The 25,283-nt window shown below is 38.7% G+C and overlaps 1 protein-coding gene across 4 annotated transcripts in view; it reads left to right on the forward strand.

The window, feature by feature from the left end:
- The window catches only part of LOC132401862 (uncharacterized), a 48,284-nt gene extending 23,079 nt beyond the window's left edge, over positions 1–25,205 (forward strand). For 3 of the 4 annotated variants that reach the window (XM_059984155.1, XM_059984157.1, XM_059984156.1), the window contains 5 exons: positions 7,247–7,323; positions 8,988–9,067; positions 10,349–10,428; positions 13,867–14,025; positions 20,920–23,558. In XM_059984155.1, coding sequence (XP_059840138.1) covers positions 7,247–7,323; positions 8,988–9,067; positions 10,349–10,428; positions 13,867–14,025; positions 20,920–21,056 — 533 coding nt within the window. In that variant the 3' untranslated portion in view covers positions 21,057–23,558. Of the gene's footprint in view, positions 1–7,246; positions 7,324–8,987; positions 9,068–10,348; positions 10,429–13,866; positions 14,026–20,919; positions 23,559–24,724 lie in introns of those variants that run through there. The other variant, XR_009514729.1, reaches the window with a different exon arrangement.
- The last annotated feature ends 78 nt before the right edge of the window (positions 25,206–25,283 follow it).

The raw sequence follows: 25,283 nt of genomic DNA on the forward strand, positions 1-25,283 counted from the left end.
GCCAGTAATCTCAATTTACTCTCAGTTCCATGTTCCTACAATTACTGAAATTGCAATGTAGAGCAAATGAATCTGTAGATGGAAATATGGTGCAGCAGAGAAGAATTTAGATTTCTAAGGTATTCAGACCAATGTTGGGGCAAGAAAAGCCTGCACGAATCATTGCACTGCAGCCGGACCAGGAACCAGACCAGGATAGAGTGGATGTTGAAAAGTAGGAGAGTCTAGGATCCAAGGCCTCAATAAAGGGATGTCTCTGTAGAACTGAGATGAGGAGTTTCTTCAGCAGAGGGTGGTAAATATATGGAATTCATTGCCACAGAGAACTGTAGAGGCCAGGTCATGGGTATATTTAAGGCACAGATTGATAGGTTTGTGATAGGGGTTAAGCGTTATGCGGAGAAGGCAGGAGAAGGAGATTGAAGAAACCATTTATGGTTGGGTGGCAGAGCAGGCTTGCCAGCCAAATGGCCTAATTCTGCTCATGTCTTATGGAGCCAATGTTCTCTAGTGAGGAGTTTGCTAGTTCTTCTGGGAAGAGTTTGTTAGATTGACAGTATGATGGGAACTTTGCGAATAATTCAGGAAACGAAGAGACAGAAATTGAAAATTAGAAGAGTAATAAGTGAAATAAATAGACCAAAAACAAAAGCCAACAGACAATGAATTCAAAGAAGGAAAAAAAATTAAAATGTCAAGTGTATAAGTATGTGGCAAATTATAACGGCACCAATAAGAGATTTTACAATCTGGTGAATGTGACAAGGCCAATGTTTATTACCTTCCCAAATGAGTATGATTTAATTGCAATATGACCAAAGCTGTGAGTTGCTTGTTTAAAGATATTTGTAATTTTATTAATAACACAATATCACATATTTTCTAAAAATGAAAAGGTCAGTAATATAATGTTATTAATAAAATAGGATGGATGATGGGGAAGAAAGATCAGCACATTTGTATGGAATTCAGCTGTGAAAGAGCAAAGGGCAGTAAGTACTGGTAGGAGTTACAGTATTGATAGGCCACTACATGGTATTTGTATTATTGAGCACTGCATTATTTGGAAAGTTAGAGGTGCTTAAATAGGGGTAATAGAATTATTCTCAGACACTTTAGTTTACATGCAGAACAGACTAATCAAGACAGCAATAATGAGGTTGAGGATAAATTCATGGAAGCTGTATGAAATAGTTTTCCATAACAGGACATTGAGGAATCAATTAAATAAATTCACTAGCCTGCTTCCAGATATGGTAAGCTTATGGTATATTAAAAAAAAAATCAGGCTAGGCCTATATTCTCCAGTGTTCACAAGACTCAGAGGATATCCTCAAAAAAGCTGCAAAGTTCTTTCAGAGTTTGACAGATGCAGATTGGAGTTTGTTCTGGCTGAGGAATTTTAAATGAAAAGACACAATCTTAGGATAAAAATTAGGTTGTTCAGGACTGAGAGAGAAATTTCTTCACTCAATTGATAGTGAATCTACCCCCAGAGGGCTTTGGAGACTGTTATCGAGTTCAGTGAAAATGGAGACTGGTAGATTAAGGAATCAGGTTATATGGGATTACGATACAAAACTAGTATTGAGCTCGAAAATAAAACATGATTTTGATGAAGAGCAGAGTAGGCTTAAAGGCCCAGAGGCTTACTGGTGCTCCTATTTCTTGTGTTCTTCTTGAAACAATGATAATTTGTTACATTTATGTAAGACAATAAGATGTAGGAGAAGAATTAGGCCACTCAATCAATCAAGTCTGCTCTGCCATTCAATCATGGCTGACTTATTTTCCCTTCCAAACCCATTCTCCTACCTTCTCCACATAACCTTTAATGCCCTTACTACTATTAAACATAACCTATCAAGAAACATAAGGTTGTGATCATAGGTGATTTTAATTTTCCACATATTCACTGAGACTTCAATGCAATAAAAGGACTAGATGGGATGGAGTTTGTCAGATGTGTTCAGGGAAGTTTCCTTACTCAGTAGTCCCAATGAGAGAGTGTGCGATACTTGATCTCCTATTGGGGAATGAGACATGGCAGAAGTTAGTGCAGGGAACACTTTGCATTTAGTGATCATAATGCTGTTAGTTACAAAGTAATTTTGAAAAAGGATTGGTCTGGCCCTCGGATTGAGCTTCTAAATTGGTGAAAGGCCATTTTTGATGGTATCAGAAAGGATCTGACAAGCATGGATTGGTACAAGCAGTTTTCTGGCAAAAGTGTATAGGGGAAGTGGAAGGCCTTCAAGAGTGAAATTTTGAGGGTATAAAGCTTGTATGTGACTGTCAGAATAAGAGGCAAGGATAACAGATTTAGGGAACCTTGGTTTTTGAGATGCACTGAGGCCCTGGTTAATGGGAAAAAAAAGGTACATAGCAGGTGTAGGCAGGGAGGAACAAATAAGGTACTTATTTTGTATAAGAAATGCAAGAGAACACTAAAGAAAGAAATCAGGAAGGCTAAGAAGGCACTAAGTTGCTCTAAAAGACAAAATAAAGAAAAATCCCAAGGGATTCTACAGATATAAGGGCAAAGGGACTGCAAGGGACAAAACTGGTCACCTGGAAGATCAGAATGGTAATTTGTGCATGGAGGAAAAAGAAATAAAGGTGATTTTAAATGGCTTTTTGCATCTGTATTTACTTGGTAGTCGGGCAGAGTCGCAGAAGTGAGGCAAAGCAGTAACAATGTCATGAACAGAGGACAGCAGTCAACAGAGGAAGAGGCAAATCATGGTGGACAAATCGCCAGGGCCTGATAAGATGTACTTTTGGACCCTGTAGGAGGCCAGTACTGAAATTGCAGGGGCCCTAGCAGAGATGTTTAAATCATGCTTGGCGACAGGTGAGGTACTGGAGGATTGGAGAATAACTAGCGTTGCTCTGCTGCTTAAGAAAGATTCTAAGAATAATTCAGGAAATTATAGGCTGGTGAGCCTAATGCCAGTAGTGGGAAAGTTATTTGAAGGTGTCCTAAGGGATTGGATGTATGAGTATTTGGATAGACAGGGACTGCTTAGAGATGGTCAGCACAGCTTGTGCATAGCAGGTCACGTCTAACCACTCTTTTAGAGTTTTTCGAGGAAGTTACCAGGAAAGTTCAGGAAGGCAATGCAGTGGAAGTTGTCTACGTGGACTTCAGTAAGGCCTTTGAGAAGGTCCCACTTGGGAGGTTGGTCAAGAAGGCATTCAGGATAAGGTAGGAAGTTGAACTAGACATTGGCTTTATGGGAAAAGCCAGTGAGTGCTAATGGATGGTTGCCTCTCTGACTGGAGCAAGAATTGCAGGATGTATATTATCCTTATTTCTCTGATGTGAAATAGAACTATTTTATTATTGGGGGCCTGTGACTAGTAGAGTGCCGCAGAGATTGGTGTTGTTTGCATCTATATCTATGAACTAGATCAGAAAATTAGCAGATGACACCAAGACTGGGGGTGTAATGGACAGCGAGGAACACTATCAAAGCATGCAGGAAGATCTGCATCAGCTGGAAAAATGGGCTGAAAAATGCCAGATGGATTTTAATGCAGACAAGTGTGAGAGGTTGCACTTCAGTAGGACTACCTAAGGGTAGGGCTTGCACAGTAAGACACAGTAGGACACTGAGGACTGTGGCAAAACAAAGGGATCTGGGAATGCAGGTTCATAATTCATTGCTAGTCTATCACAGGTAGATAGGGTGGTAAAGAAAGCTTTTGGCTCATTGGTCTTCATAGAAGGAAGTATAAAGGAGTTGGGATGCTATGTTTAAGTTGTATAAGATGTCGGTGAAGTCTAATTTGGAGTAATGTGTGTAGTTTTGGTCACATGCCTACAGGGAAGGTGTAATTGAGGTTGAAAGAGTACAGAGAAAATTTACAAGAATGTTGCCAGAACTGGAGGACCTGAGTTATAAAGAAAGAATCAATGGGTTAGAACTTTATTCTCTGGAATGTAAAGGATTTGATAGAGGTACACAAAATTATGAGGGGTATAGATAGGGTAAATAAGCTTTTTTCCACTGAGACTGGGTGAGAGGGCAGGGGTTAAGGGTGAACGGTGAAATGTTTAAGGGGAACAACTTCACTCAGGGTGGAGAGAGTGTGGAGTGAGCTGGCAGCACAAGTGGTGGATACAATTTTGATTTCCACATTTAAGAGAAGTTTGGATAGGTACATGGATGGGAAGGGTATGGAAAGCTATAGTCCCAGGTGCAAGTCAATGGGATTAGGCAGTTTAAATGGTTTGGTGTAGACTAGATGGGCCGAAAGGCCTGTTTGTGAATTGCAGTTTTCTATGACTCCAAACCTCCACTTTAAGTATACCCAAGACTTGGCCTCCTCAGCCATCTGTGGCAATGAATTTCACAGGTTCACCACCCTCTGGCTAAAGAAATTCCTGTTCATCTCTGATCTAAATGGATGTCCTCATATTATGAGGCTGTGCCCTCTACTCATAGACTTTTCCTCTACTGGAAATGTTCCCCCATGTCTTTATTCCCACACTTTGCCTCCTGCCAGTTAGCCAATCTTCTGCCCATGCTAGTATCTTTCCCGTAATACCGTGGGCTCTTATTTAGCAGCCTCATGTGCGGCTCCTTGTCAAATCTCTTTTGAAAATCAAAGTAAACAACATCCACTAACTCTTTTGCCTACTACGCTTGTTAATTTTTCAAACAGATTTGTCAGGCAAGATTTCCCCTGAAGGAAGTCATGATGACTTCGGCCTATTTTATCATGTGCCTCCAAGTATCCTGAAACCTCATCCTTAATAATGGACTCCAACACCGTGGCAACTTCTGAAGTTGTGCTAACTGGCCTACAATTTACTGCCTTTTGCCTTCCTCCCTTAAAGAGTGGAGGGACATTTACAATTTTTCAGTCCTCTTGAACCGTTCAAGAATCTAATGATTCTTACTACTAAGGTGTTGTCTGTTGAGGTTGAGACAGAGGAAAGCGAACTTCTGGAATTTTGAGTGGGAGGGATGCTCAGAAGTGAAGGATTGTAATGCTAGAGTGGCAAGGTGGTACCTGCAGCTCCAACCCTTCAAATTCTGTGTCCACCATAAAGCAGGGAAAGGAAATGTTACTGCAGACTACCTGTTTCAGCTGCCAAGCATCATCACCATAGAAGAGGATGCTGCTAATGTGACAGAGTACTTGGTAAATGAACTTAAACATGCATTCGCACAAGTACAAACATTGCCTTGTCATTCTGCTGTTGTGCTGAGTGTATGCACTTCAATGTCTTCCCTGCTATATTCTCATAATGTGTCCTAGACCAAATTAATGCGCTCAGGTTAACTTTATGGTGCTTTTCCCACCATACTCAGTGTAAATCTGTATGTTGTTTGTATACTGTACTTTTACTTTTATTTTAATTTTATATTTTACTGTTTATTCTGTAATATGATTGTACCTGCATTGTGGAGTGCATTATACTGTAATTCATGTGTAGTCTGAAGTTAACTTCACTGGTAATTAAAGATGGTATGCCCTAGTGCAGGGGTCAGCAACCTTTACCACTGAAAGAGCCACTTGGACCAGTTTCCCACAGAAAAGAAAACACTGGGAGCCGCAAAACCCGTTTGACATTTAAAATGAAATAACACTGCATACAATGTTTTGTTTTGCCTTTATGCTATGTATAAACAAACTATAATGTGTTGCATTTATGAAATTGATGAACTCCTGCAGAGAAAACGAAATTACATTTCTGCATGCAACAAAAACATTTTGAACTCCGAAAAAAAGACGTTGGGTTGAAGGTTACTTTTAAGTAAAATACTCAATGTCTATTTGAGTCCTTCTTGTATTTATGAAAAACGCCAAACTTAAATTTGCTGCCAGCAGCAAACCAAAAATAACGTCAGCCAGCTGTCAACCTGAAAAATAAAAGGACTATTTCACTGAACAATGAAAACATATGAATATACGTAAAATAATAGGCAATTAAAATATTTATCATACTTGGTCAGGTTGACTCACACCTGACAATGCAGTCGTATTCAGTAGGGATGGATCGATGCTTAGGGGAGTGACCGAGAAGGATAATGTGTTTTTTTCTTCTCTGAACTCACAGAAGCGTTTCTCAAACGATGTTTGCATTGCGATGATTGCAGAATGTAAATACTCCGAATTTATCATGTCGTGACCTTGTTTGAACTCTCTCAAATTGGGGAAGTGAGACAATGTGCCTTTCTGTAAATCTCTGGCAAGCACTGTCAACTTGCGCTCGAATGCCAAAACATCCTCCAACATGTGCAGGGCTGTACGTCCTTACCCCTGAAGAGCTGTGTTCAGCGTGTTCAGGTGTGCTGTCATGTCTACCATGAAGTGTAGCTTTTCCAGCCACTCTGGCTGTTCCAGCTCAGGAAAGGTGAGCCCTTTGCTGCCCAGGAAAGTTTTCACTTCTTCCAGACACGCGACAAAGCGTTTCAGCACCTCCCCTCTGGACAGCCAGCGATAAAAACACGTTGTAGCGGTGTGCTACACGCAGTCAGTAAACTGCAGTCAAAGATAGCTTTATTCAAACTAAACAGCCTTGCTTTTAAGCCTCCCTCAACCCGCCCCCCCATGGGCGCGGATGCTGCAAAAGACACGTACTCACAAACCCCCGTAGGCTATCTCCCTTAGCCTGAACGCTGGCTAATTGTGAGCCGGTTTGGATGTGTCAGGAAATGGGTCGCCACAACGTCTTATTTAGATTGTACAAGATCACCATAATCTTCAAATTTAGAATTACATTTCAAAAACTAACAAACTAACATAAAATACATTTTAATTAAATACTGACCAATTATTTCCCAAAGCAACAGGGAGCCGCAGCACAGACGTAAAAGAGCCACATGTGGCTCCGGAGCCGCGGGTTGCCGACCCCCGCCCTAGTGTGTAAAGGGAACAAAATGGAGCTGATTGCCTTCAGTAGGAGATTAGGGCTGTCAGGAGTCCACACTGGACAAAAATAAATACAGAGCAATTATTGTGTTTTCTGGTATCTTTTTGTAAATATTGGCAGTTTTCTTTTCAGCATTTTGCTAAATTTTGTAAGTTTGATTTTTGAAGCATTTGACAAACACATTTGCACTGAAGTGTTAACTGACCACAGCCAATTTTCCTTTGGTCAAATGTGTCTAACATATACACAGTTTCATTTGTGATTTTATCATTTTATTTGCATCTTCCAGCATTTTCCATTTTATTTCAATGCTGAAAGTTACTTTTAGTATCTAATGCACTTGCACTATTGTTTCAGGGAGGCAAGAGGATGAATTGGCGAAACAGATTTCTGATACAAAGGAACTTAAGCAGTCACAAGATAAAAATAGTAAGGTAAATTACTGTATTAACAAGGATGTTTGAAATAACAACTTCTTTTGTGACCTCTAAGCAGTAGTTTCCTTCAAGTAAACACTTGGAAGGCCAAAACTATCACTTTTTCCAGTATTTAGCAGTTGCATTTGATTTAGTTTGACTCAAGAGGTTCTGACTTCATCTTTACCATTACTGAGACTCATTTCCACCTCAATGTTATCTCATTTACATATCTTCATCTCATTTCCTGTTGAAAACACTAAAAAAAATCAGATTTCTTTCCAGATATCTTTTCAGAATCTACAAATATGTTATCCCATGAATTAGCCAAGTGCTTACCCTCATTTAAATTCCTGTTGACTTCAACATTGGAGCACGGTCTGCATTTTTGTGATGTTTAAATGTATAAATAAAATATGTTTAGTCACTGTCAGCTTCCCATAGCAATGACAATGAAAACTGATAATTTGACCAAGTTCAAGGTTATTGTCATCTAACTGTATATACAAGACCATATGATCATAAGATATAACAGCAAAATTAGGCCGTTTCGCCCATCTAGACTGCTCTGCCATTTCATCATGGCTGATTCATCTTCCCTTTTAGCACCAATTTCCTGCCTTTTCCCTGTATCCTTTCATGTTCTGAAAAAACTGTAATCTATCAATCTTTGCCTTAAATATATCCAATGACTTGACCAAGGCAGCGTGCGTGTCCTTGAGCAAGGCACTTAACCACACACTGCTCCTGGACGTTTATAGCCCTGTGGCAGCAGTTGGTGCAGTATGGACAAGACAAGACAAAATGTGTGTGGCAACAAATTCCACAGATTCATCACTCCTTGGCTAAAAAAAATTCCTTCTCAACTCTTTTCTGAGGCTGTGTCCTCTGGTGTTGGACTCCCTCACCATAAGGAACATTCCCTTCACCTCCACTCTAACAAGGCCTTTCACCATTCAAAAGGTTTCGGTGAGGTTACCCCTCATTCTTCTGAATTCCAGTGAATATAAGCCCAGAGCCATCAAATGTTTCTCATATGACAAGCCTTTTAATCCTGGAATTGTATTCATGAACCTCTTTTGACCCTTCTCCAATGTTAGAGGAGAGGGTTCAAAGGAACATCGCTTAGATAAGGGGCCCAAAACTGCTCACGATACTCCAAGTGAAGCTTCAACATTACATCCTTGTCGGCTTAAACATGATTCCTGGTTTTATTGAACTGGTTCTGAATAAATTATTATTTATTTGTGTGTTTATTAGCAGATCGTGTAACTTTTAAATTTTGATTGCAATGACAGCTAGTCTATTAAGTTGTACCACTTCTTGCTTCAATGGTTTAGTTGCAAGGCATGTACAAACTAAATCATCTTCTCAGTACTGACTGTGCTCCACTGAGTCATTAAACCAGAGTTAGAGGAGTACAGTATCAAAATCAACTTTGAATAAAATTTTACTACAGTTTCATTCAGAGAGAACAGGAAATTTCTGAAGTGTTCTGCAGTATTAATTTCCACTAATTTCAACAAAAAATTATTTGGCCATTCCTATCTCTTTGTGGGACTTTCCTATGTTACAGTCTACATTCTCTTAAGTCTTGTGCTGTACAGCTCTTTGTGTCAGCCTAATATTGTTAAGAAGTTACTTGTATGTTTACTTAATAATGTTTTGTTCTCTCTTGATAGATCGTGAGAGAACTAATGAATAAGTATCAATTGTTAGCTCATGAGCGGGAATGTTCAGGACAGGAGCTTACACTTATCAGGTGAATGTGATAATTTGATCAATGTAATCAGAACTTGACACAGGTGTGGTTCAACCAGTGCAAAATGAAACTTTGTCAATAATTTATGATATTTTAAAAATTAGTTCATGTGAGATCCATTATTTGTTGCTGTTGAGAAAGAGTGAAAATGAAAAAGATTTGAATGTTCCCATCAGGATAATATGAAGCAGAGATCAACAATTTGCATATACAGTTCCTGCCCATGTTCCCCCTAGGTTGTGGAAGCCTCAGTAAACTGCTGCATTTTGTTTCATACAAAATGATGCCCCAACAAAAATGGCAGATTTGCCATTTTTTTGGAAGGGCCAGATACTTAAGCTAGTAGATGATCTGTTTAACACATATTTTCCTGGATATTGTCCTTGTGCACTCTTGTAGTTGTATCTATATTAGTAAACAGAAGCATTCCTGACTTGATGTATAGTTAAGATGGTTTTGACATAGGAAATGAGTAACCTGTTGCAAAATACCCATTGAGATCTATTACATTAGTAAAGCTAATTCAGGTGAATGGCTTAAAATAATCGATCTGTCCTTATTTATGTTTATATTTTTTAAAAATCATAGCTGCTGAAGGATTTCAGTACTGCAGTATTTATAAAAAATTACTGTCAACAGATGGTAGATTTTAAAATACAGATAACAACAAGCTAGGATTGACATAAAAGGCTAATTCACTTGAATTCCTGGTCGGTCATGATGGTAAGGACATTTAATGTGGAAAATTGTTAATGTTAGCCCCATTTAATATGTTGCTTTGGCAGCAGTTTAACACAGGTATTTTGCGACTTGTTACCTATCAGTTCACCGTAGAATGATGTCCATAGTTATGCGTGTCAGTATGGACTTCTTCACAATCTCTCACTGGTATTATTATTCAGCAAGTGAACTTCTGATCCTAGAATGTATACATTGATGTAGCATTTGAAGACTTTTCTGGTTGTGGTACCCTCTACATTTATAGTCCTGCCCCAAAGTAATTAAAACAACCACATTCTTCTTGCTGTGTGTCAGATATGAGCAAAATGACTTCAAGAGTCTAGAAGGGTGTCACAAGCTTTATGAAATTACAAATTTTAATTTTAGTCACCCTTTTCCTAATTTCCTATACTTGTAAAGGGATCTATGAAGGAAATAATTCTAAACTATTAATAATAAATTGTCAATCTAAATTTGCTATATTTATTGTTTAGTGTTCCACTGCACCTATGTGTTTTATGTAATTTAATTGTTAATGGTTTGAGTTGAAATTATTTTTAGATCCACTGTTGGTGGTTTGAAGGAACAGCTGAAAAATATTCATCTAGCTGACAACTGGACCAGTACACCTTTAAGACCAGGTGTGTATAAATTTGTAGTATGTTGTACCTTCCTCTCTCACTCCCAAATTTGGTATCATTGATACATTTAGAAATTGTCAATTGATATTTGGAATTGAAGAACAGCAATGGCCCAGCACTGACCTTTTCAATCCAGCCCGGCATTTAAATCCATATGAAGTGCCAGTAGCCACCTTTTTCACTTTCATAACAGCTGCCTTTTATGACCATGCTTAGCATTCTGCCATAGTCAGTTAGTAATCTATTTTGATGCTTTTATACTGATATTACTTTCGACATGATACATTATTTTATTGAGGGCTATTTATATTGAGATACTGGCCAACTTTATTACTGTCGTCTACTCTGTTTAATTCTTCTAATACAAATCAGTAAGGTTGGTCAAGTAAAATTCTTTTAAAATTTCCTAGAAGTCTTCTCCTTATAAGGATTCCAGTGTTAAACTGATGGATCTATAATTCCTCTGACACATTCTTTTCCCCCCTCTCAAATATAATTGTGTTAGTTATCTGCCAGTCCTCAGCCTCGGTATTTTCAAACAAATTCTATACCTATGTATATTGCGCTCAACTGGCTCACATCTAATTTTTTTTTAATGTGCATGTGAAGTTCTGAGGCTTGAATAACAAGTCCCCTTCTATTTTTACTGTACTTCTCATCATTTATGTCATGGCACTGGTAAATTGTAAAGAGTAATAATATGCTTCTCTTCCATCTGCCCTGTCCTTTAATGGTTCTGATTCAATTTCAACATTTTTTGGTTCCTCTGGTGTTTGCATTTATGTTCTGAAATAACTTTGAAACCTCTTTGCTCAGTTGCTTGTCCACACTTTACTCTTAATTCTTCCATTTTTATATGATCGTGCACACCTGCGCTTGTCTCTGCACTTGATTTTCCTCACTTACTCTTCATTTTTCTGTTATCTCTATTCATGAATAAAGCCTTCTGTTTTTTTTCTAATTGTAGTGGAGTAGTGTATTTTCAGTGACCCGTTTAAATTTAATAAATAAAACAAAACTAGGCCATGTTAGAAATAGTCAGGTGAGTCAGCAACTACAGCAAGAAAACATTAAAATGTTGGATTTGTGAGCTGGGCCCAACCTGATGCACATTTACAGCACTTTTATTTTTATTTCAGATTTGAGTTATTGACTAAATTTAAAATAATGTCTGAGTTATTTAGAATGACATCTAATTTGCAGCTGAATTAAAAACAACTTTAAAGTTGAAAGTAACAGTAGCTGCCTCATTTGTGTATTACACATGCCCATGTTATAAAATACAATCATTAAATAGAAAATCAGATCAAGAATTAAAGCTGAGATTTTTAAAAAGCTCCAAAATCAAAGTAAAGTAGCTGCTCCATTTAAACCCATATATTGCACATGCCGATGTGTCGCATTTAGAGATTGTCCACAGTGCCCATGGACTGAGGTGAGGGGGTTGTGTTGTTCAGTTGCATGACAGCCTTGTGGGAAAAGCTGTTTTTCAGTCTGGGTGTCCCGGTAGAGATGTTTCTGTATCTCCTTCTGGATGGTAGAAATTGAGTCCATCACAATGTTGTAAGCCCAGCATAAACAGTGTGAGTTGTTGATGGTTTCCATATGTGGTAGTTGTGCAGTCCAGATCACTTGCTAAAGGGCTTTTTGGTCAATCTTGTTGCAGCTAATGTACCATATTGTCATACAGTATGTTCTCAATTACACATCAATAAAGGTTTACTGGCAGCTTCTGGGCAGATTTGCTCTCTTTAAACTCCTAAGATAATATAGGTGCTGCTGAGCCTTCCCTACTATCAAGGAGGTGTTAGTGGTTCATGAGAGCTCCTCTGTGATGTTCACTCCCAAGAACGCAAAGCTGGAGACCGTTTCCACTATTTCAGCATTTATGAGTAGTGGAGCTTGTTAATACCTTGATTTCCTGAAGTCAATAATCATTTCTTTGTTTTTTTATATATATTGAGGGTAAGGTGATGGTTATTACACCTTCAGACAGTTTCTGCTCCTCCTCTTTGTTGTTTTGTTGTTATTTTTAATTAATCCAGTTACTGTGGTCTGCAAATTTAATAATGGAGTTGCTGGCATAGGCAAGGGTGCAGTAATACATGAAATGAGTGTAAACGAGTGGGCTCAGTACACAAAGCTGCAGCAGTATACTTGTCTTGTATGCTGTCTGGCTGCGATTTGTAAGAAAGTCCAGAATCTAGTTGAAAACTGATGCATTGAGTCCCAGATTGGGTAGTTCTGTGGTCAACTTATTGGGAGTATGGTGTTGAAGGCAAAACTGTTATCAATAAAAAGCATTTTGGCATTGGTGACCTTGTGCTCTAGTTGTTACAGTACGACGTGGAGTGTGTTAGCAGTGGCATCCTCGGTTGATCTGTTTGCCCTGTAGGCGAACTGCTGCTGGTCCAGAGTAGCAGGGATGTGTTCTTACTGTGAGATGTGTCACAGTCTCACATGCAGCTATGGGGGTGAGTGCAACTGATCTGTTGTTAAGACATGTTACCGCTGACTGCTTTGGAATTGGTATGACAGTTGATGTTTTTGAAAAATGCATGGACCATAGCAAGGGACAGAGAGGGGTTATAGATTTTGTTAAAATCCGCTGCCAGCTGGTCAGTGCAGTGCCTGAGGATCCACCTGGGTATGCCATCTGGTCCAGCTGTTCTTCATGTTTTGATATTGTGGAGAGTACGTCTCATCTCTTGTGCTCTCTATCAGTGCTGTGTGCTCCTCAGTGTCAAGGCCTTCATCACTGGTTCGTCGTTGTCCCTGTCAAACCGAGCAAAAGAAGTTATCTGCTCCTCAACTGGTGTGGCATTGCTGTTTGCAGGGCGTACTCCATTTGGGTCCCAGATCTGACTTTTTGGTTACAATCCAGTGAACCTTGCGGCAGATGTGTTATAGTTTGGTTACGAGTTTAGATGTGGTGCTTGCAGTAGGCAAGGTTGCCAAATGCTACCATATACTGATGACTCACTCTGCATGAAAAGTGAACCAATATAAGAATGAAAAGAACCAAAAACCATCTAGAAAGAGTTCAGTCAGAATAAGAGCAGCTATCACTTAATTTCAATGAGGCTGATTAAAATAAAATCTCATCCAATTGCCAGATGGCATAAAGTTAATAATATATAAAATAATTGTACACTATAATACATGATGTATCTAGGATGGAGCTTAGGAATTCGGAGCAAAAAATTAAACTTGTAGTTTTCCCCTGGAAGCATGTTCAATAATATGTACAAATGCAAAAATTCACAATAGATTACTTTGCAAGACTGGATGCTGAATGGAATATAGGCTCAGAAAATGTTTAAAATGGGGATATGCTAACCCCACCCTCGCCAAACCCACTGCAGCATCATCTTGACTTTACATGTAGAGACATCTTAGATGTTCAGAAATAGATTTTCATTTGTTATGTCATTTCAGATGCACGAAGACGGCACCAAATGAGAAAGAAACCAAAGACTGCGCCACTTAAAGATTCTGACTCCTACCTGAGTAGCACTCTCAGCTTGGCAGACATTAGCTCAGATGATGACTTTTCCCTGCTACAAAATCTTGTTTTAAGTACACCAGTCAGAAAAGGTAAAGTCTGGAAATCTTTTGAGTGCAAATGCTGATTAGAAAATCCAGTTGTGTCATTATAGCCCATTGAATCTAGTCTCAAACCTAAAATGTATTGTTCATCATGAATCTACTGTACCTGCTAGGGAGGAGGCTACTTTCCTTAAATAAAAATGCCAAATGGTGAGTTGATAGATAGCTTTTAAGCTTAGGATTTGGTTTGATTGCTGAATTTTCACTTGTTTTTCAGATCAGAACTAGACACTAATAACTTTTTAAGGCAGCTTACCTAGATATTGTAGGACCCAGGGAAGGTTGCTGTGGACATTAAAATTTTAGACCAAACAACTTCATTGTTGTTAAGTTGACAACCATGCATCATAAGGACCATTAATTTCAGTTTAGTAGCTAGGGAGAAGCAGACCAGTGGCAACCATTGATTTGAAGAATTTCATGATTAAGATCAAGCTAGGAGCAGAATAAGAAAATCTAAGACTTTGAGAAATAGGAGTAATGATTCAATGGCCAAAATTGACTGGAAGGAAGCACTGACAAGCTACAAGCCCATGGTATTACAGGAAAGATTCTGGTATGGGTAAAGCAGTGGCTGATTGGCAGAAGGCAAAGAGTGGAAATAAAATGAGCCTTTTCTGGTTGGCTGCCAGTGATTAGTGGTGTTCCACAAGCGGCTTTTTGCATTATGTCTGTGATTTGGTTGACAGAATTGATAGCTTTGTAGCCAAGTTTGTGGACCTAAGAGTATAGGTGGAAGGGCAGGTAATGTTGAGGAAGCAGAGAGGCTACAAAAGGAATTAGATTAGGAGAATGGGTGAAGAAGTGGCAGATGGAATACAATGTCAGGAAGTGTATGGCCATGCACTTTGGTAAAAGAAATAAAAGCGTAGACTATTTTCTGAATTGTGAGAATATTTTAAAAATCTGAGCTGCAAAGGGTCTTGGGAGCTCTTGTGCAGGATACTCTAAAGGTTAGTTTGCAGGTTGAGTCGGTAGTGGGGAAAACAAATGTGATATTAGCATTCATTTTGAGAGGAGTAGAATATAAAAACAAGGATGTAATGTTGAGGCTTTATAAAATTGATAACATCTCACCAGGAGTATTGTGAGCAATTTTGGGGTACTTATGTAAGGACGGATGTACTGACATTGGAGAGGGTTCAAAGAAGGTTGATATAAATGATTCCAGGATTGAAAGGCTTATCATATGAGGAGCATTTGCAGGCTCTGAGCCTGTACTCGGTGGAACTCAGAAGAATGAGGGATGATCTCGTTGAAATCCATAAATGTGAAAGGCCTCGATAGAGTGAATGTTTCCTATGGTAGAAGTGTCTAAAACCACAGGACAAAGCCTCAGAATAGAGGGACGTACATTTATAATGGAGATGAGGAGGAATTTCTTTAGCCAGAGAGTGGTGAATCTGTGGAATTCCTTACTACAGGCAGCTGTGGAGGCCAAGTCATTGGATATGTTTGAGGCAGAAGTTGATAGATTCTTGATTATTCCAGGCCTGAAGCGACATGGGGAGAAGGCAGGACATTTGGGCAATGGAAAATAGAGGGGAACTGGATCAGTCATAATGAAATGGTGGAGCAGACGATGGGCCAAATGGTTTCATTCTGCTACTATCTTTTTAAGGAGCCTCATGTGTGGCACCTTGTCAAAGGCCTCCTGAAAAATCCAAATAAACAACATCCACTGACTCTCCTTGTCTATTCTGCTTGTTATTTCCTCAAATAATCCAACAGGTCAGTCAGGCAAGACTTCTCCTTAAGGAAACCATGCTGACTTTGGCCTATCTTATCATGCATCTCCAAGTACCCCTAAAGCTCATCCTTAATAATGGACTCAAACACCTTCCCAACATTTAAGTCAGGCTAACTGGCCAATGTTTTTCTTTCTTCTGCTTGCCTCTCTCCCTTAAAGAGTGGAATAATATTTGAAATTTTCCATTTGTCTGGCATCTGGCACTATTCCATAATCTAGTGATTCTTAAAAGATCATTACTAATGCTTCCACAATTTCTTCAGCCACCATCTGAGTTATTGACTTAGACCTTTCAGCTTCCCAAGTGCCTCTCCTCATTTCTCCAGTGTCATTTTCGAGAGGTCCAGTATCCAATCTCGCTTCTCCTTTACTTTTTATATATCTGAAAAAAACATTTGGTATCCTCTTTTGTATTATTGGCCAACTTACTCATATTTCATCTTTTCTCTCCTTATGGCTTTTTTAGTTCCTAATCCTCTAATTGTCCATTAAGTTTTGCTATTTTACAGTATATGCCCTGTGTTTTGTTTTTATGCTGGCCTGCACTTGTCAGCCATGGTTGCCACATCCTCTATTTAGAATACTTCATATTTGGGGTGTATCTATCCTATGCTATTGCTGCTCTGCCATCATCCCTGCTAGAGTCCCTTTCAATCAACTTTGGCTGGCTCCTCTCTCATGCCTCAAATTCCCTTTACTCCACTGTAATACTGATACAAAGAGAGGGCACATAATCGAGCAAAATTAGCAGGAAGTTAGATGATTGGGAAGCTTTTAAAAAGCAACAGAAGGCAACTGAAAACAGAGGGAAAAGATGGCATGCAAAGGTAAGCTAGCCAATAATATTAAAGAAGATACCAAAAGTTTCTTTAGATATTTAAACAGAGGTGAGAGTAGATAATTGGACTGCTGGAAAATGATGCTGGAGAAGTATTCATGAGGGACAAAGAAATGGCAGGTGAACTGAGTAAGTATCTTGCAGCGATCTTCTCTGGAAGACACTGGAAGTGCGCCAGAAGTTTGAGAGTGTCAGAACGCACAAGTGACTGAAGTTGTCATTACTAGGGAAAAGGTGCTTGGGAAACTGCAAAGTCTGAAGGTAGATAAGTCACCTAGACCAGATGGTCTGCACCCCAGGGTTCTGAAAGAGGTGGCTGAGGAGATTGTGGAGGCATTAGTAATGATCTTTCAAGAATAACTAGATTCTGAAATAATTTTGGAGGTCTGGAAAATTGTAATGTCCCTCCACTCTTCAAGAAAAGAGCGAGGCAGAAGAAAGGAAATTATAGGCCAGATAGTCTGACCTCAGTGGTTGGGAAGATGTTGAAGTCAATTGTTAAGGTTGCGGCTTTGGGGTGCTTGGAGGCACATGATAAAATAGGCTGAAGTCAGCGTGGTTTCCTCAATTGAAAATCTTGCCTGACAAATCTATTGGAATTATTTTAAGATGTAACAAAAAGGATCAACAAAGGAGAATTGGTGAATGTTGTGTATTTGAATTTTCAAAAGGCCTTTGTCAAGAGCCATACATGAGGCTGCTGAATAAGATAAGAGCCTGTGGTATAATAGGAAAAATATTAGCATGGGTAAAAGATTGGCTGACTGGCAGGAGGCAAAAAGTGGGAATAAAGGGGGCCTAGTCTACTTGGCTGTTGGTGACTAGTGGTGTTCTGCAGGAGTTGATATTGTGACCATTTCTTATTGCGTTATATGTCAATAATTTGGATGACAGAATTGATAGCTTTTTGGGCAAGTTTATGTTGATACAAAGATAGGTGGAGGAGCAGGTTAGTGTGGAGGAAGCAGGGAGACTGCAGAAGAACTTGGATAGATTTGGAAAGTGGGAAAGAAGTGGCAGATGGAATACAGTAATGAAAGTGTATGGTTATTCCCCTAGGTAGAAGAAATAAAAGTGCAAACTATTTTCTAACTAGAGGGAAAATTCTTAAATCTGAGGTGCAAAGGGATTTGGGAGTCCTCGTGTAGGTTTCCTCATTGTTAATTTGGAGGTTGAATCAGTAGTGAGGAAGGAAAATGCAATGTTTGCATTCATTTTGAGAGAACTAGAAGATTAAAAACAAGGATGTAGTGTTGAGGGGTTAAAAGGCACTGGTGAGGCTTGATTCGGAGCATTAAGAGTAGTTTGGGGTCCCTTAACTAACAAAGAGGGTGTTGACATGACAGAGGATGTTCACAGGAATGAAAGGATTACTATATGAGGAGTGTTTGATGGCTCTGGGCCTGTACTCACTGGAATTCAGAAGAATGAGGGGAGGATCTCATTGAAACCTATGGTGAAAGGCCTCAAGAGTGGGCATGGAGAGGATGTTTCTTATCATAGAGGACCTCAGAATAAAGGGACTTCCTTTTAAAACGTGGAAGAATTTGTTTAGCCAGAGAGTGGTGAATCTGTGAAATTTGTTGCCACAGATGGCTGCGGAGGCCAACTCGTTGGGTAAATTTAAGGCAAAGGTTCCTAGGTTTTTGATTAGTCAGTGCATGAAGGGTTAGGGGGAGAAGGCAGGAAATTGGGGCTGAGAGGAAAATTGGATCAGCCATGATGAAATGGCAAAGCAGACTTGATGGGCCAAATAGCCTAATTCTGCTCCTATATCTAATGTTATCTTTACCCTCTCAAGCTGCATGTTGAATTCTATCATATCACTGTCTTGTAAGGTTCCTTAAGCTCCCTAATCGAATCTGGTTCATTACACAACATCCAATCCACAATTGCCTTTCCCCTAGAGGACTCAACCACAAGCTGCTCCAAACAGCCATCTCCTAGACATTCAGCAGAGAAGGGTAAAGTTTGGCAGAGCGATAGTGATAGATGGTACAGACAGCAGATTCTGTAGCTGTGAAATAGAAGCCAGGATGGTGTGTTGCCTTCCAAGTGCTAGTCCAGGATTTCTCAGAACAGTTGGAAATGAGGGAAAAGGGGGTCATAGGGAATTGGGGAAGAGGCTGAAAAGCAGAATCTCCAAAGTAGTAATCTTTGGATTAAAGCTTCAAAGTAAATTTTATTCTCAAAGTACATGTATCTCACCATTTAAAACTCTGACATTCATTTTCTTGTGAGAATTCTCAACAAATCTGTTTGTCATCTCAAAGGATTTGATTTTTTTTTACTTAGGATTGGAAGATTAGAATCCTTGAGGGTACAGTTCAGAAACTGCAAGGTTAAGAACACCCTGGTGGAAGTTATATACAGGCACCCAAACAGTAGCCAGGGTGTGGGATATAAATTAGAATGGGAGATAAAAAAGGCATGTGTTAAGGGCAATGTTACGATAGTCAAGGGACAATTTCAATATGCAGGAAGATTTGGAAAAACAGATTGATGCTGGATCACAAAATCTAAGGTGATATGGCTCAACTTTCTTTAAAAGCAGTGATCTGTAGAATAATTGAATTTGTAATCCAAATGAAAAAAAATTTATTTTGATAGTTCCATGGTATTGGATAACAAAGTTCATATTCCAAAGGCAAACAGCTGCAGCTACTGGAACTTTGAAATAAAAGAAAATATTTGAGGGAGAAGTGTTAACATTTCATTAAAACAAGAAAAAAATAATAATTGAGAAAGGCAGGAAGGGCGGAGATATTAAAAGAAAGATAATTCAGATACTCTGCTCTGTGTCCTATTGGAAACTGATGGTTTGAAATCTGGCTCACTAAGTAATGACTGCCCTGCACACTTCTGATTTGGTGGGGCCCTGGTTTCTATACTCCCTTTAAACTTTGTTTGCAGCAGCAGTTGATGCAAATGGCAAGGAAAGACAGCTCACTGTGCATCTATACCACACATTAATTTTACAGTATATCAGATAGACTAGTCACTAATCAACTGGTTCTACGATACTTCATTGCTGTGGTTACAGTAAACCTGGCAGAATACTAGGGAGTAGATTGTGATGAAATGCAGTGGATTCTGGTTAACTGGGACACATTGGAACCTTAACATTTTGGTTCAATTAAGCATTTGCCCCAATTTGACGAAGCTTCATGGAAATAGTTTAAAAAAAGGTATAAAGAAGACAAACTACTACTTGAGTGCCAAATTATGTATTAACTGAAATACAGAACAAATGAGACCACTACCAAAACTACTACAGTACTATAAAACTGTCTATTAGTTCCTAATAGTTATTGACAGGAATTAATACAGTGTATGTTCTTTCAATTGTAAACAAACAAAATCAGTGTAGATAATGAAACGCCTTCCTATAATGCTATTGACGATTGCATCTTCCATATCTTCTTTTTCATCGTGACATTCACGATTATTGTTGATAATTACAAATTCTTTGTACTGCCTAACTTGAAGTAGTGAAATCATCCATTTTCACTCCTGGCCATTTCTGGCATCTCTAAGCTTGAAACCAAGGTAAGCAAAACAGTTCTGAATTATATTGCTGCTTATTATGTGCCAACTATCAATGACAGAAGTCACTGCTTTTTGAACACAAATTCATGCAAGTGGTGTTATTTAAAAACTGTTCACTCCAAGTTCTAATGTCCACATGCTGTGCACATGATTGACTCTAGTTAGAAGCTTGGCAACAGTCTCCTGTTCCAATTAAGCTATTTTCTCTATTAGCTTTAACTCTAAGATTTGTCCCAAATAAGCAGCTGCCTTGATTAACCAATGGCTCAATTAACCTGCATCCACTGTGATTGAAATGGCAGCCAGAGATTTCCTGTCCCAGGGACCACATGATGAGGTATAACTTCAGTTGTTGTTCTAAGATAACAAGATTTCTAAGCAGTAACAAGATTTTGAAATTATGGTTACACTATCTAACATTAGGTACTTCCTTCATTACTTCCATTCCTAATATTGTAGTATAACTTGCCATCGAAAAGGTAGCATGATACCCATGCAAGTCACTTATTCATACAGCTAGAATTTTTAGCCTGTCTGCTTTCTCTGCCAGTGGATAGAAAATAAGAAAACACAAGACTGATCAAAAACCTTGATGGTTCTTTTTTACAAATAGATTGAATCAGAAGAAATTGTTGTCAAGATGTCGGCGGGATTCTGCAGTATTTTCCCTACCAATTACTTCAGAAAGTGTACATGTTGAGCTAATGATTGCAGTTAATAAACTCAGTGTTTTCTTCCACTGTAGATGGCAAATGCAGCTCCCCTTTGGGCATAAGGGAAGATGAAAGAGAACCAAAAATGTCTTCAGATGAAGATGTCAGTGTGAACTTGGAAGGATTATCTGACAGCCCACCTGAATTGAATCTCAGTGATCTATCCTGATGTTTGGAGTCTCCAGGAACTGGAAACCTGCAAGGGGACATGACTGCAAAAATTGCTCAGAAGGATTTTTATGCTCTCAAAATTTCTTCCCCTTAATCAAATTAATTCAGTTCAAAGACTGGAGCTCAAACACCATAAAATCTGCAGATGCTGGAAATTGTGTGTGTTCCTAAGGCTGGAGTTATTATTCTTAATGCTGTGACACTTGAGGCAGACAAATCAATGTTTTGAGTTTATATTTATGCTACCGAAAGTTTAATATTAGGATTTCAAGTCCTAGTCCATTTCTGATCACTTTAAAAGTTTGATGGTCAATGGTTAGAATTAAAATCAACACTTAGATTTAAGAAATTGGTAGACGACAGTGGTATTGCACTAACAGTGATGCCCCATCCAATTCACTCTCAAATGTGTGTGCTGCTTATAAGAGGCTATAAAATAGGCTCATGGCATTGGAGTTTGGACTTCAATTGTGGTGTTTTCTGCATGTCCTCCCCATGGAATGTGTGCACTTTCTCTAGCAGTGCTGGTTTCCTCCCTCAGCTCAGAGCTGGAAGGGCCTATTCTGTGCGGCATCTCTAGATAAAGCAATAAAATTCTCAGGCTACATTTACCTTCTGTGAAACAAAAACTAAAATATCAGATTTATTATAGAATCTGTCAGTTAATTTAAAAGGGGGCTGACTTTGGCACCTATTTACACAAATGTGAAATAATTGATTTATCCAAAAGTTGCTTTAGTATTAATTCCACTTTTCTGCCACCAAACGCATACTGTGGTGGAACAAAATGGGAAATTAATCATAGTTATTGAAATAATCTCTAGTTGCATTTCTCAATTGTTCATGCTTGCATATGGACTACTGGTAAACCAGAGACGTGATTCTGAATTAATAGTTGTAAACAAGGTTAATAGGGGAAAGCAGTTACTAAAAATGGGTAACACCAAGAGAAATTGTTTAAAAGGAGATGAAATTGCACTATGTTTGTTTAAAGTGTAATTACTTGGAAATAATTTTTAAATCTTTGTTTTAAAATCCTGCTTACCCAACAATAGAAACAAAATCAGAAACATTAAACATTAGTTCAACTATGACTTTAGACCGAGGAGAAAAGAACAGTCTTTGTAAACTAAATACATTGTTAAACTAAATATATATGTTTCATGGTTAAAAGGGTTTCACCCAGTGATTCCATTGTGTATAAACCTTGTGCATGCTTTGGCTTCATACCATCACTTTGATTAAAAATAATTTGCAAATACAATGGCATTTATCCATTTTGGTATAAAAACCAATCCACCTACCCTAGATGTCTGCTGCCAATTTATCAAACTATAGGAATAGTCAGATGTCAAAATATTTCAAAGTGACATGGAGAAATTCAGATGTCTACCAAAAGATAGCAAGTCCATGGAGGTGCAGACCTCCTTTATTGGGAAATAGGAGAGATGGGTTTCTTTCTTTCTATCTAAAGACTGCAGTCCTTAAAAAGATTTGTACCCTGTCAGATTTATTATCAGACATAAGTCACAAATTTTGTTGTTTTGTGGCAGTACAGTGCATGATTCGTATATCCGTAACATCAAACAACCTGTCCTGTAGGCTGTAACCGGCAGTTCTGCCAGCAACACCACCAGCATCACAACCAATTTAATAATTTGAAAGATCAATAGTCATTTGCAGGTTAGAAGGTAACCACATTCAAGCTCTATTGTTCACTAACCGAGCTGTTCTGATATCCTGCACATCTTATTTATACCCATAGTCTTCCCAAACTATCACTCTAGAACAGCAACACCATCTTAATGAAAGAGGCAACATGAAATATTAACTTGTTGACTCCAAATTTCCGTGTTCAGATTCAACTCTACCTCTTGTTCCCTCTGACGTGAAGTCATTGAAAGAAAAATGAAATGACATCCTGCAGGAAAAATGGAAAGTAAACTTAAATATTCACAGGTAAGCTCATTGAGAGTGTCAATGCAGAATAATGTTAGAGAATATAAAGCATTTGATAAAGCATTATTGCTCAAAACACTCCTGTCCAGTTGGTACAAAAATTAAGTTCCCAACTCCACAATGGTGCATCCTGCTCCCTTTGAGTTGTTCAGTGAAGCAAAAGGTGCTTAGTTTTACACTGGACAAAGGGCAACTGCTAGACCAGGTTAATTTTGTACCTTTCAATATTAGGGATTACGTCTGGGTATGGAAGTTGTTAATCAAGGAATGGTTTTCCGTAAAAATTACTTATAGGTGGCTAGATAGATTGGAAAAAAAATGTTAAATAATTGTTTGCTTTAGGCTTTAAGTATATCAAAAACAAAACATTGTCTAAAAAGGGTGTTGTACCATAGTATGTCTATCTATGAATTTTAGAAAGAGTATCATGTGATTATATTATAAAAGTGTGCTTTATACAGTGTACATTTAAAATATTAATTTACAAATTTGATTTTAAAAAATCATGACCAAAATAAATAATTTGCATCTCTTAATCTTCCCCAGGAGAATTAATTTCTGAGAACTTTATTTTTGTAGTAGTTTATCAGAGGTCATTGGATCATTTCCATCCTTCAACTTGCTGAAAGACAACTGAAGATCCTTACTCTTCCAGGGATGAGATCTTTGGAGCTTCTTGTTAGTGTTTCTGTAGCTCTGGGTTTTTACAAGATGGGGATTTTAGCTAAATCAGTTGGAAAATATATAGAAGAGGGGCTACACCTGACAACAACTTGCCCAGGACAAAGGAGTCTGGCAAGCTGCTGTCAGCACCCTATGGTCCAGGAGGGGTAACGGATTTAAGACAACAAAATGTGATAAGAGGGTTGAGATTGTGTGGATCATGAAGGGCTGTTTTCTCGGGTTAGGGTGGAAGTGGTGAACCATCATGTTCAAACTATTATGAGAAAATAAGGAAAGATGTTCATGTATAGAACAGTTTACTATAACGATAGTTTAACAAGAGATCACTGACTTGCAACCGGATTAAAATTGCCATAAAATTTCAGTGGAACAAAAGTGCAGAAAGTTGAATATATTTGGACAGCTTCCAGGACAAAGCATTTCCTTTGAGGCAGATTAAATATCATCTTTGTGCCACTTGTCCAGGCTGTTAAGCTGTGGAGTAGGGTGACAAGCTTCATGTAATTAGATAACAATCAAAAGGGAGCTAGATGAATTAAGACCAGAAATTCTGGTTTTACTTTAAATCTGAATAAATGTGACATCTTAACATTTATATCAGAAAGCGTGAATGTTGATGAATGGATTATTTTCAAAAGGTATAGACATTGAAAACAATGCAGCACTTACCAAGCTAATTAGAAAACTGATGCATTTAGGAAGAATTTAACCTGCAGGGCATTGGTATGTACAAACTAAACAATGAAAAAAAAATTGAAGTTTTAAACTGAGAAACCAATCAACATTTTTGGGCTTCTATTGAAAGATTAAACATGAAACAACTCTTTGTACTATGCCCATAAAAAATCATTCTCAACTAACATTTACAGAAAAATACCAAGCCCTGCCCTGGTATTTGTCCTATTGTAAATTATCCATCAGTAGACTGGCATGTTTCTGTTGCAAGTATTTAGATCTTGATTGTTATTGGACATCAAAAACGTGTTATAGAAGAAAATCTAGAACCTGGTACATTCTTTACAGTAATGCTTCCCGCTCCTGAGGGCTCACCAACTGGCTGCTCGTGATATCCCAAGGGCTCTGCCTCGAAGACAAGCATACCTTTGGGGTTGTGAGTCTTTGCAGCCCTATGCTGGTGTGGAGAAAACAGAACATTGGATCAGCCGTCAGGCTCTGTATTCAGATCGCCCCTCTCTCTGTGGGGAGAGTTTGTTGCCGATCCTTGAGTCGGAGAACTTGGAAAAAGCAACGCAGCAGACTTTGAACACAGTAAATCAGCAAGTTGTTCTGTCTGTCTCCTCTCTTGCTGACTGACCCCTCACTGCCCCTTTGAGGGGGAGAGAGAGAACTTGTGGCATGTCAAATTATCAGGTGAGGAATCAGTTTTTGTTGTACTGCAGATCATGGTCTTTCTTGGAGACTGCTATTTCTTACCTTGGGGACGGATGGTGCTTTTTTGGCTGAAGTGGGGGAGGGTTGATGCTTTGCTGCTGTTTGTGTGTGTGTGGGGGGGGAATAGGGGTTCTAACAATTTTACTGTCACTCACTCTTCAGGGCACACTTTGTTTTCATGGATGTCTGC

Source organism: Hypanus sabinus, chromosome 11 (assembly GCF_030144855.1).
Source record: "Hypanus sabinus isolate sHypSab1 chromosome 11, sHypSab1.hap1, whole genome shotgun sequence".
NCBI lineage: Eukaryota > Metazoa > Chordata > Chondrichthyes > Myliobatiformes > Dasyatidae > Hypanus > Hypanus sabinus.